Below are 13192 nucleotides of genomic sequence, written 5' to 3' on the forward strand. Positions count from 1 at the left end.
GTAGGGAAAAAAATTCCTACCATTAAAGTAGAAAAAATAGTTTAAATCCCAGAGTCAGAATGTTCATTCTACACTTTGTTTCTAGTTATTTCCATGTATCAATATCAGATGATAACAATGTAGGTGGAGCTGTTCGGACATACTGATTTCAAATATCTCTGCTTTTTTCAGTCTCTCCCTTGTACATTGTTTGTAAGAACACAAGTAGTATTGGTTGGTCAAACTCATCTTAGTTCCTTATGTTGAAAATTAACTTCCAGCTGCATCTGTGTGCTTTCTAACTATTTTAGGGCCATTTTAAATCCAGGATTGCTAAAAGCAGGAGTTACAGTAAAAAGCAGCTTTCTTCAAGACTCTTCTCTTGAGTTAAAAGCTTCAAAATGAGTTAGTGGTGCACACGTGTGAAATTGTAGTGTACGCATTTTGCAAGAGTTGAATAAATTCTTGGTTCCTAGTGTCCTATAGAACTTGACCTCGTTTCAAGTTAGAGGTCTTAAAATACTGAATAAGCTGTGATTGTAAGAGCTATCATTTTTAATTAGCTCTTTTTTCTTAGTTGAATCATCTGGAATCTTTCACAATCAGATGTGACTTACACATGTTATCTAAGGGAAGGAAGGAACAAGATACCTCATTCAGTAACTGGAAAAAAACCCCAAAATAATGTGTGTGTGTGTATGCAAACATTTCTAGAAATCGGTCAGAACAGAGGGAAGATACTGCCATTCCAGAGGTGGAGTCTACTGCTTTTGGCTTTCTTGGCTTTGTCTCGCAAAGTTCAGTGCTTTTAAGTATCAAAAGCAGTACTCTGCTTGCAGGTGCTTATACTGGAAGGCTTTTAACATGTCCAGTCATGAACAGAAAGTCATCTAGAAACCAAAAAGCTAGCTGTATTAGTAAATGAGTGTTTCTTCTTCTTTTTATTTGACTAGACCTTTTTCTGCCTGACACATATCCTTGTATCATTGAGACTAATGTTGTTATCTGAGATGAATAGCAAACTTGTGCCTTGGGTCCGTTTCCATCATTTTGTGGGACTTTGGCTTGTGTGCTAGGCTACTACGATCTGTGTATTCAAGTAACGTGAAAGTTCACTTTTTTGTTGACGTCTTTTTTTTTAGTGGATAGCATTATTCCTCTGCAAGAAGTGGTAAAATGTATTGAAAAGCTAAGAATTTTTATGTTGAAAGTAATTCTGGAGAAATGCTAGTTAACCCTTCTCTTTCTGCTGATTAGAAAATAGAAAAACAAATAGGCACTGTGCTAGGTCAATGTAAAAGCCATTTATACTGTAAGGTACTAAACCATTAGGGAAGGATGGAGGCAATTATCTCCTGAAGGTGTCTCATCCTGTCCCACATGACCAGAGAAGCACATGTTCTGTGGTCAGGGTAGATTCATCATCATGTGCACTACACATGAACAGCAAGTTACGGTGTGATTGGACATCGTGTTTGGGACCTATAGGTTGAGCTGAAGGTTCCTCATGAAAGTGGTGGAAGTAGAAGACTATGAATCAATTTTCACTGTGCCAAGGACCATTAACATCATCTCTCTTGACCAGAATTAGGGAATCTCTTGTCTCTATGCTGCGCTACAACCACAGTAAGTCTTTATTGGTGGGTCTTTATTCAGTGTCTCATACCTGGAAAACCAAAGCTGACTCATTTGTAGACCATGTAGTGGTGACTATATTCAACTTCACTCTCTTAAATTAGTGGTCAAATAACTTGTATTTGCCACTCTCCTAAGAACATTCTTTAAGGTCATGAAGTATCCACTAGTCTGCTCAGTTACGTGGGCAAGAAAGGCAAGGCATTTGACAAGAAATTTTTTTATTAAACTTAAAACTGACTTTTATTGCTTTGGGTTGTTAGTGTTTATTCAGTCTGGTGTTCTGGGGGCTCACTGTTAGTGCTAAATTTTCAAACCTGATATGGGTAGTCACTTCTTTAGAGCTTTCTTTGTATGGGTATCCCAGGTATGTTGCAGTAACTTCTGCTTACTAACAGTTAGCTTTGGACAAAACTGTGCTTGTAATTAATTCTTTGTTTTGTTTTTCTTTTAAATTCCTCATCATTTGTAATCCTTGATGTTTGTATTCCAAAAATCATTTGTTTGGATAATATATAGTCTAGGAAGGAATGCTAAGAATTTAATGTGTCTGATATTTCGTAGTTACACTGTTAGACAATCTACGTGTGGATTTTTGTTTTGTTCAGAAGTGGATACTACTAATAGTCTTCGATGACTTAAGACACAGCTCCAAGAAGACAGTATCGTGGGAATTACTTCCTTTTCAGAAGCATGTTACGCAGAAACTGGAAGCATGTAGCCTGCAGCCCCAGAACTTCTGTATAATCAGATTTGTTCTGTCATGTTGCTCTGTGGAAGAATCTGTTTGAAATGAATAGGTTATAGGGGTTTTTTTATAGTGCATTTAAACGTCGTAAGACCTAGGCAACGTTAAATAATTCAGAAAATCTGGATGTCGTAATACTGTTTACTGTAACATTTAAGCAATCATTAAAGAAAATGGTTGAGTAGATGTTACAGGGTAAACACCACATGGTGGTCTGTTACAACTGGAAGCCCTAGCATGATGGTTGCTTCTGCTAAAGAGAAGATAGATAATCCCCCCCATACTTACCCTCTCTTGAAAAGATACAGATTGTTGTTTGCTGTAATCAGAATAATGACAAGCTGTTCAGTATTTGCCTTGTAAATATTAAGAACAGCATGTATCTGGTTCTCAAGTATGCGGGAGCCTTGCATTAATCAAAAGGTATATATTCATCTGCAATTTTGTGTTATTTGTTTGATTGTAACTGGGACTTTTCTTTTTTTCTTCAGGGAAACTGTATCAATCTGACTGATGCCTTGACTCTGTATGAAGAACAGCTTAGCAGGCTTTATTGTCCTGTAGAGTTTTCAAAAGAAACCGTGTGCGTTCCCTCCTACATGGAATTGTATCCTTAAAGACTGAAGAAGGGTGGAGAGTATAATAAATAAAGCAAGCTTAGATTGCTTGGTGGTAGTGAATTCAAGGGCAAGAAGGTAGTTCTAATTTAAACACTATTAATGTTTTTTCATAGTAAACGAACTACTGCAGTTTTATTTTCAGGATAATTACAGGAATTACATTTTAAAGGTGCCATAAACTCACAGCTGGCAAAATGATCAGGACCTGTCAAGATAAGGCTGTGTTTTGTTAATGTTTTCGAGTTTTTCCAAGTGTATTGTTTGTGATGTAGGATAAACTCTATGATGAGGGCAGTGCTGCCTGGGAATTCTGGCAAGGCTCTATCTTTTTCTCTGTTTCTTTCACACAAAACCCTCGAACTACCTTCATACATGTGGACACAATTCAGATCTTTAAATATTCTCTGATAGATCTATTTTTTAGATGTACATCTCTGGATTTTTAATGGGGAGAAAAAGTGATTCCTAAGAATCATTACTAGTTAGTGTAACAGGGAAAAAATTCCAAGTGGAGGTGTATACACATTTCTCAGTGACATCCCATTCCTAATAATAATCCTTCAGAATGTCTTCATTTTGTGGGTGGCAAGCAAGTTATACAAGGACCTAGAAGTTTCGGCTTCAAGCCATTAGCTCGAGAGGCATTTTGGTCTGCTGTAGGGTGGTACTGCTGGCTGCATTTGTGTGCTATCCAGGAAATGTTTCCTCAGGATAATGCTGCTTGTAGCTGTCCCTTTCTTGACAGGAGAGGTCTTTCCAGGATCTCCTTATTCAGAGTACATTAAGCATGTGAAACCCTGCCACATCCTTTCTTCTGTTCTGTGTTTTCATTTTGCCACCCTTCTCTGTCTCTAATCTGTTTACTGCTGTAGCCTGCTGTTCTGGTCTCCATCCTGACTGCAACAAACTCCTCCTGCTTCTCATTATTTCAGCTCTCCGGTGAAACTCAGATTTGATCTTAACATTTTCAAGATAAAAAAGGAGTGAAAGAGGATATGAAGATAGTTGCCCTTGTAGCTTACAATTTCAGAGAAACTGGTTATTTTTGCCTTTACAGCTGCCAGGTGTTAGTGCAATGTGTGTCTTTTGAAGTATGCACCCTCAAAGTCTTCTAAATACTTACTGTATTGTTTATTTGGAAGTGTGCAACAATGTTTAAAAATGAATCGAACAACAAATGCTCCTTCCTTTCAAAAATACATTTAAATGTTTCTAGTAAGCTCACAGGTATGAAATTTTTAGCAATAAATTTATGAAAACTGGCCATTAAATAGTTCAGTGGCACTTGAAAGTGAACAGTTCTTAGAGAAATGTGGCAGGGTTTATTAGTTTGATTTTCCTGCTTGAGTTAATATAATGGTATAGGTACAAGAATGTTGAAAGAAGTCATCTGAATGACTTCAGGTTAGTCCAAAGTATGTATGCTAACTTTTAATTTGGCCTTGGACTTCTGATAGCTCTTTACTTATATTTAAGGCACAGGTCATCACCTTTCTTGAAACTTAAAGATTTCCAGCTAGGTGTACGTACTGAATGGAAGGTTATACCTAAATGCGGTTTCATGGATGACTTGATGTGATAGTTTACAGTAGAATTATGACCAGTAATAAAAAATAAGGTGTTTATTTCTTTCTGAAGAATGTGACACATTTGTGACATTCATTTAAGTGCCTGAAATCTCTTGAGCTGTTTAAGAAATGTTGTAAAATCTTTCACTTATGCAAATACTCATTTTTGTAATCTGGCCAAAAGTTATCTGCGCAGGTACTTGAATACAGTCAAAGTACTAAGGTGGCTTATCACTTTTTATTGTTACTCGTTCTGCCCGCTTCAAGAAATCTTACTGTGTGGAAGTGTTACTTGAAATTCTGGTGATAACAAGTGTTGCTGTGGCAGTCATGTGAAATTGAAGTAGCTGTTGACTTAAAAGCCAGCTCTCTATTTTAAGGAAAGCGTATGTGTCCCGGAGGTCTCCACAAGGTCCTTGTGGTGATCATGGAGGCTCCCATCCCAGAAATCTATGCCTTAGTCTGCAGCTGTGGCTGTACCTTTTAAAGGTGATGCTCATGTCTCATCCTCCTATCTGCTTCTCTGGAAGCAGGTGGAATTATGTAGCTCTGGCTTCATGTGTCCAGCGTGGCAAGAGAGCTCTCTTGGTTAGCTATCTTGCCAGGAGTACCTCAGAGAACTGAGGTTTTGAAACTGAGGTGGTATGAGCATAGCTTCTGTATCACCCTTAAACAGGGTCCATCTACCCCCGGAGGAGCAGCTAAAACAGCAGTGATACAGCTGCCAGTTGCTCTGTATTTGCTTCTAGCTCAGTCTGGATGACAAAGTCCTGCTTTCTGAAGAGCATTGAGGTACCTAAGACAAACACCACAGAAGCTTTTAGAAAAGCCTAGGCAAAATTCAGATGAATCTGAGCGTTCAAGAGAATTCCTGTTGAGGCAGTAGATGTTTAAATCTTTGCCCGGTAAGATACCTGGACACCTAGTATTCAGCTGCTGAATGTCTCTGATTTTGTTGTTGATTGTGTCCACCTTAGGGATTCACAAGTTGGGTAGCTGGATGTCTCTTGTGTATTCAAGCTTGCTACTTCACAATTGAGAAGATGAGCAAGAGGGGTCCCAACTTGGTGAACTCCTGATCAAAGCTTTGATCACTCTTCCCAAATACTTCTGTAGTTCCTTCAGTGGTTGCAGTACAAAAAATGCACCACCTGAAAGTCTGCAGCAAGAGTGAGAAAACGTGTCTGGAATGGATTTCAGCTTCAGTAGAAATGGGATGCTCTTTTGAACTGCTGAGTCAAAAAGAGGATCCAGGGAGATAACACTTTCGAGGGTTTCACCTACCACATCTTCATGAGCTACCAGAAGTTTGCAGAATCAGAATACAAGTGAAAAGAACTTATAACTGTGTACTACAAGCTTTGCTGTTTTTTTTTTTCCTTAACAGCATATTTTCTCCAGATGGGTATTCTACACTATTTGGAAGAAACAAACTGACATCTGAACATCAAGATTATTTGAGATTATCCTAAATGTACATGCTGCATGGAGCATATAGGCCTGCCACATGCTGCATATTGGCATCTTGAACCTTTAAATTATATGCTGTAGATGATCCTGAAACGTAGTCATGCTATTGATTGTGAATTCTTTAAATGTTTTTTATTATTATTTTAATTTAAAAGCAAATGGAAAATGTATATTTTGATGAGCTAGGTTGTTATTTTTGAAAGTCAACTTAAAGATGAATGAGCAGCAGAACTATATAGCTGCTGAATGCACTGAACCTTTAGAATGTGATCCTTTTTTTGTAGATCTTCACAAACCAATTGATTAAAAAAGACATCTTTAGCATTTCATCCCTGAAGGGTGGTTCATGGAGTTTGTTTTTATTTTTTTTCGTTTTTCCACCAGATTTTATCTATGGTGCTTTTTAAGGATGGGAGGGGTTTTTGTTTAATTATTTTTTTTTAAATGAACACTGCAGTGCTTCCATGTAGAGAGGGGCATAAATAAAAAAGAGAGAAAAAGGAAAAAATCTTCTGAAAGGATACCCAAAGTCTTTTCATTGTGAAGGGAAGAAAGCTAATTTTCAATTTTGTTTATTTACTTCGGTTTCATTCATCATTGCTGTATAATCTCTTCTGCAAGAGAAGAATCTTTGACCTTTCACCTCGTGGAATTCTTTAGCTGCTGCTGTATTGATTTGGATTTTGATATTCATTTAACAGTAGGTTATAGGCACTTTGATCTCTTATCAGCCTGAAAATTAAAGCTGTTTCTTCCATCCCACCACAGTACAAGAATTTGAGTGTAATGACGTTCTTGCAGGCATATGGTCCTCAACCTTATCGGAAGCCCTAGCTTCTTGAAGAAGGAAAGGTTGCTTTAGAGGGTAAAGAAATGTGGGTGTGGTCGGGATTCATGTGCACAGTACTGAATGTTTTGAGGCAAGGATGTATGCTTCAGTAGAGTAAGACCTGGCTGTACTGCTGCATATTGACCAGGTTGCGTGGGGCTCTTGTTGAATTACAGCATAAAAATCGGTGGAAGCTGGGTTGCATTTGTTCTAAAAGATAGAAGCATTTTTCTTTAACTGTTTCTCATGTTTTCTGAAAAGTTAATATTTTTGTAAGAATGTGCTATGTATTGACTAAAACTTTGTTTTCAGTGTTTAAAAGATCCCACTTCAAAAGAAGTAGGAAGGGTATAACCATTCTGTGCATTTCTGTACGTTTCCAAGATAGAATAAAAAGTTCACTGTTTCCCTAAACGCTCTAATCCTAAACCATAATCAAGTTGTGTTTTTTCCTTCAACACCTAGTATCAACATTTTCTTAGTTTTATTGGAAGGAGTTGATTTCCATGCCACCCCCCCAAGATACTGTTAATGAAAACGAAACAAATGAGCACTCTGAACATCTGTATTTTTCAATAATACGTGAACAAGAATTTTACTGGGTCCCACATATATAAACTGTTCATGAAATCTGAGTAGCCTATGTAGAATTTTAGAGTGATACTGGAAAACTTGCAAAATTTGCTCTTCATTTGCTGTATAATTATTTTCATATTGTACAGTGCTGCTGTTAAAACGATTTCTGTTTGGAGAGCCAATAGAAGTACTCTTCAATTTAGCTTCAATAATTTAAACCAGTAAATGTTAATTCTTCAATGTGGGGCACAGTTCTTCCATGGCCTACAGCTTATGCACCCCTACATACTCCCAGAGAGCCTCCCTTTACACAGGACGAGTGTCATGCATTTCCCCGAGCGTTTCAGCTGTTGCATACATTCCAGAGAACACCTTGATGATTTGCCTGTAACCTGGTAGTGACCCTTCATTTCTGATACAGGACTGCAAGTGAGTGCCGATGTCCTCTGAACAGTTACACGTATCCTGTCTTTTCAAGCGTGAGCATTCCTGTTGATTCTTGGTATGATTACTCACGAAGGTGAAATTGAGCACACAGGCGTTCACTGGGATGGGGCTTAGAGCATATATGTTCCTGAGTGAGCTTGATAGATGTAGAAATCAGTCACAACAAGTGGGGGTGGTTGTTTTTTTAGCAAGGGAACTTGTGGAATGGAACATGACTTAGTACGCTTGCTTTACCAAGGCTAGTGCTTTTCTTCAGCATCACCTGAGCACAAAGATGTTAGGTGTGGAGGGATGTTCTGTAATCGGTTCCTGGAATGACTAGGGAACCTGAATTATGTATTGATAGGTGAGAGGCAGCAGTGCTTGCAGATCTTTTCAGCTGATATGGTATAAAGAGTTGGAGGAATTATTTTTTTCTTTAAACTTTTTTTAAGGTAGGTTTTTTAAAGTGATAGATGCAGTATAAAGCAATTCAGCAAACATGAACATATTTTTTTAAGTTGCTGAGTTGATTCTGAGCAAATATATACACGCCATCAGTTTGTTTATTTGTGGCTGTAGTGTAGATTTTTTTAAAAAGGAAAACAAGTCTCTCTGTGTTAGAATTTTTAGATGCAAACCTCTATAGCTGATCAGTTTTCCATATTCGAGGCCAGTTGGGAAATAGCTACGATTGCTGTACTATGTATGCAAACAGTTACCAAGATATGGTTAACATTAGGGTTTTCTTAATTATTCTTTGCACTGAATGCTGCTTCCACCTAGAAATGTGATCTAAGGATTTAAAAACTTGACTGATAGTTTGTGCAAAGAGAAGACTACTGGCGATGTATCTCCTGCATCAGTGCAGTGCACATTTTAAAATAAAGGTACGCTGCTATTACCTGTGTGTTTGAATTGTTAATACGTTGTGGATTCGGTGTTAAAATTACAGAATTGATGGGTATGATGCTTACCATTGTACCTCTTTCTTGTCACCTAACACGCATAAAGGTACTTAGTGGTCCTTTTGTCGAGTATCTTTTCTGTCTCAGATGAATGGATTTGGTTATTTTCCATATGAAATTTGCTCAGATAAGACATTCTGCAGTATGGAACAGCACACTGATGTTTGTGGTGGGGAAGGTCACTTGAGGCTTCAGTGATGTTTGCCTCTAAAGTTAATTTTCTGAAAAGTACTCTAGATGTGAATTCTTTGGAGGTCTGTAAATGTAAGTTTTATTTTTTCTGCTTAAGTGGCAAGTTGGCTTTCAGCAGTGGTGTCACTCATTGCATGACAGAAAATTGTGCGGCTTGAGAAATGAGGCCTGATGCAAGATTTGGCAGCAGTTTTAAGAAAGGGAGAAGGTTTTGAACAGGACAGGCACATTGAAGAAGTTACTCTGGGGTGTGATTCAGAAAGATTAATGTCAGATGACAAAAGAATGTGGCTTCTAAAGAGGTTGTAGAAAGACTTACAGAAATTCCAGCTAACTGGAAAGAAGTGTGTTCATCTGTCCCAAGTACAGCGATAGGAAAGGGCTTGGTGGTTGGGGAAAAAGAAGGGGGAGTGCTTATCCTTTTGAGGAAGAAAGTCTCACATACAGACTCTGAGGGTAGGATAAGGAATAATTTTAGAGCATCTACATTCACGACAAGGAAAGGTAAGTATCTCTTGCCTTTTTGCTTTTACTCTTCAGAGTCTGAGGTGTTGACAGCTTGCTTGAGGGAACAAGTGAGAAGACTACTCAATTTCTTATTTTAAATTAGGAATAGGAGACTGCAGATGATGTTGCCTGAGGGTAGAAGGAAGATGATGACAAACCTTGCCACGCAGAAGGGAAAAAAGGTTAGTTGAAATTATTAAAGGATATGCTGAAGGAACAAGTGAGAGAAGTAGCAAAAGTAGTAAGTGCAGGAGTGATTAATACTAGCATTGAGCAACATAGAAGTGCCTTTTTGAAACGTGGGATACTTACGGATCAAGGATTAAGAAATGTGAAATGGGAACAGTGAAAGGACGTGAAGAGGTTCATGCAGTGGTCATACATTTTAGTGAACTTGAGCTTCAGAGGTAGAAATGGAGAAAGTAGAATGGAAGGAAAGAGGATGAGATACGCATCATAATTGGAGGCATAAGTACTCCGGTGCAGTGTCAAGGCAGGAAATGATGCAGGAGCAAGAGCATTTAAGGTGGGAAGGAACTGGGGGGATGAGCCAGGAGGAGGAACCAGAAATGTGGCAACACAACAGATGTGTTGGGGATGTGAGGAGCATATCTGGACATAAAGGAGTGCTGGTTGTATTACCTAGCCTGTCCTCTCTAGGTATCAAAAGGAGAAGGCAGAGAGATGGGAAATAGTTGGGTTTGTAGTTTGTTTTTTTTTTTTACTGAGTAATGATTGCAAGATGTATCCTAAGTATTTCAGGAGGAAAAAAACTGCTGGAAATGAAATTATGACCAAAAGGCAACTATTCAGATTCAGGTGTGTTGAGGCTAGACTGATTACCCAGGCAAACGAATACAAATTTCATGAAGCCCAAAGGAAAGGCAACTGTGGGATTTAACTGTCATGGCTTGTCATTGTGAGCATGGAAGGTTGGGAGGCAGAAATGTATCAGCAACATCTCTGCTGTCTTCAGCCTTTGCAATTGGGAAAACTGAGAACTGGCAAATGTAAGAAAAAAAAAAAACCCTCCACTACAACCATTGTAGGGTTTTTCATCGGACTTCAAAGTGCTGTGACAACTTCATTATACTTCAGAGGGTACTAAGTTCCATGACTGTAGTGATGAGTGCCCAACATGGTGTGCTGTTGCCTGTGCAGCGCTACTGGTATGATTTATGTAGGACCCAAAGACAAAAGTATTTTATTAATGTGTAATGGAAGCATTTTAGTGTGAGTGGTCTTGTACATTCAAAAAGATAAGCAGCAATGGAATTTTAAAACAATAGTTGTAGTAGATGAGGACAACAAAGATGAGTATGTACAGCTGTGTGAAGCTTTTTTGCTGCTCTGGTAGCTGCTGATGTTATCTAACACTTCCTTATTTAACTCTTTAGTTGATTATCAAAACTTGATGGTTTTGCCTCTAAGATTATTTTATTTTATTCCATGTTTTGTCCAAGTTCTGCTCTTAAGCTTCAGACTGGGACACCTTGGGAAATTACTTAATGATTGGCATCTCTTTTAACACTTGAGTGTTTTCAATATTTTAAAACCACTGGTTAGTGATTTAAGGCAGAAGGATGACTAAAGGTTTTATTAGGCAACAAATTTTTGACAGATCATTGTTCAAAACCCCAGTGAAGACTGACAGAATAAAGGAGCATGCATTAACTTGTATTTTTAAAAAAGATAGCACCCTGCTTGCAAATTTTACCTGTGTTACCATAAAATTCTTACTATATATATAACAGTCAAATACTGGGTAAAAGGAAGATACTTGCTCACAATTTTAGGAGTTAGTGTTGGGACAAACATGCTTTAAGAAGTTATAGTCATGATGCACTTAATCATAGAGTCATTTAGGTTGGAAAGGGCTGTTAAGATCATTGAGACCAACTGTTAACCCAGCACTGCCATGTCTGGCACTAAACCATGTTGTTAAGTACCACATCTGTGTGTCTTTTAACTACATCCAGAAATGGTGACTCAAGACCACTTCCCTGGGCAACCTGGCACAATTCAAAGCAAGTAGTAGGACAAGAAGAAACTGCCACTTGGGGAAAGAGACCAACACCCACTTCATTACAACCTACTTTTAAGTAGTTGTAGAGAGATGAGCCTCCTTGTCTCCAGGCTACACAATCCCAGTGAGGAGCAGCTGAGGGAACTGAACCACCTTTGTTGCCCTTCTCTGGACATGCTCCAGACCTCAATGTCCTTGTAGTGAGGGGCCCAAAATTGGACACAATGCTCAAGGTGTGGCCTCACCAGTGCCCAGTACAGAGGGACAATCCCTCCTCCTGCTGCCTGCGCTATTTCTGATGCAAGCCAGGATACCGTTGGCCTTCTTGGCTGCCTGGGCACACTGCTGGCTCATCTTCAGCCAGCTGTGGACCAAGAACCCCAGGTCCTTTTCTGCTGGGCAGCTTCCAGCAACTCTTCCCCAAGCCTGTAGTGTTGCAGGGGGTGGTTGTGACTTGCGCGCATCTAAGTGGTGGAATAGGCTACTAACCGTTTCCTCATGGATTATGGGGGCTTAATTCTGTTCCCTGTTTTCCATCTCAAGGGCTGGGTACCCAGTGAACAACTGGTCTTACTATTAAAGACAGAGGCCTTTTGCTCACCCCTTGTCACTAAGTTACACCAACCTCCTCCCTGGGCATCTAATAAAAGATGGAGGTTCTCTTTAGCCTTCCTTTTATTGCTCATGTATGTAGAAATGTCTTTTATGGCAATAGTCATACTCATTTCTAGTTGGGCTTTGGCCCATCATAATGTCCTTGTAGCCCCCTGAGTGGCCTGCACTTTTTCTTCCAAGGGTCATAGACTATTTTTTTCCTGAGTTCCAGCTAAAGCTCTCTGTTTTGCCAGTCCAGTCATCTTCCCTAACAACTTCAAGTCTACTTCTTTTGGGATTTTGACCTTCTGCTTAGTGAAGCCTCGCCTTTACCTCTAATGTCTGGTACCCCTGGCTGTACGAAATGAAGAAATGGTTGAGCGTGTCTCAGGGTACAGCAGATACTAGGTAGTGCTAAGGAAGCAAAGACGATCTCGCTGGTCTCTCTGTGCTGACACGTGAACAGAGTAAACTACGCCAGAGCCATCAGCATGTAGAGTGGAAAGTCGCTGTGCTTGTCTGTCCCAACCTGGGTGCTTGCAGTTGAGCCTTTCTGCGTGTTGTGTGGCAGACGTGCTGTGCGCGCTGTTGGTGCCTGGGCAGTAAGGCCAGAGCAATCTAGGACCACTGGGGATATTGAGCCGGCTCAGATGTAAGGACATCGCTCACCCAGAAGCCTGGCCTCTAGGAGTGTCAGGCGAGCGGCTGAAAAGACAAAGGCAAGAGAAGAATTTAGTGCCCTTCCAGGACAGCAGAGAAAGACAGCATTGTTAAAACTGAGAGTCCCAAACATTGAGTTGCCGACTCCTTAGCCTAGGACTAGGTGAAAATATGGACAATTTTTGAAAGTTTTATCCCTAAAAATGAGATTGGTTGTTCTCCTGAGCTAAATCCAGAGTTGAACTGCTGCCGAAGCCTTTCTGCTGTAGAGCATTTAGTCTATGGGTCATGTTAGAACTATTTTAAGAGCTTGCTTACAAGATGGACATTACTACCACTCTGCTGAGACTAGAAGGTATAGTCTCCCTTGTTTCCTGTCTCTCTGAGCTTTTAT

The 13192-nt window shown here is 39.4% G+C and overlaps 1 protein-coding gene across 1 annotated transcript in view; it reads left to right on the forward strand.

Moving 5' to 3' along the window:
- SMS (spermine synthase) overlaps nucleotides 1-6483 on the forward strand; it is a 39549-nt gene extending 33066 nt beyond the window's left edge. Inside the window, exons 10-11 of the mRNA XM_010142234.1 lie at nucleotides 2854-2969; nucleotides 5952-6483. Coding sequence (XP_010140536.1) covers nucleotides 2854-2969; nucleotides 5952-5994 — 159 coding nt within the window. The 3' untranslated portion in view covers nucleotides 5995-6483. The remainder of the gene's footprint in view (nucleotides 1-2853; nucleotides 2970-5951) is intronic.
- Nucleotides 6484-13192: the final 6709 nt, after the last annotated feature.

The sequence above is a fragment of the Buceros rhinoceros genome, unplaced genomic scaffold (genome assembly GCF_000710305.1).
Source record: "Buceros rhinoceros silvestris isolate BGI_N320 unplaced genomic scaffold, ASM71030v1 scaffold2638, whole genome shotgun sequence".
Taxonomy (NCBI): Eukaryota; Metazoa; Chordata; class Aves; order Bucerotiformes; family Bucerotidae; genus Buceros; species Buceros rhinoceros.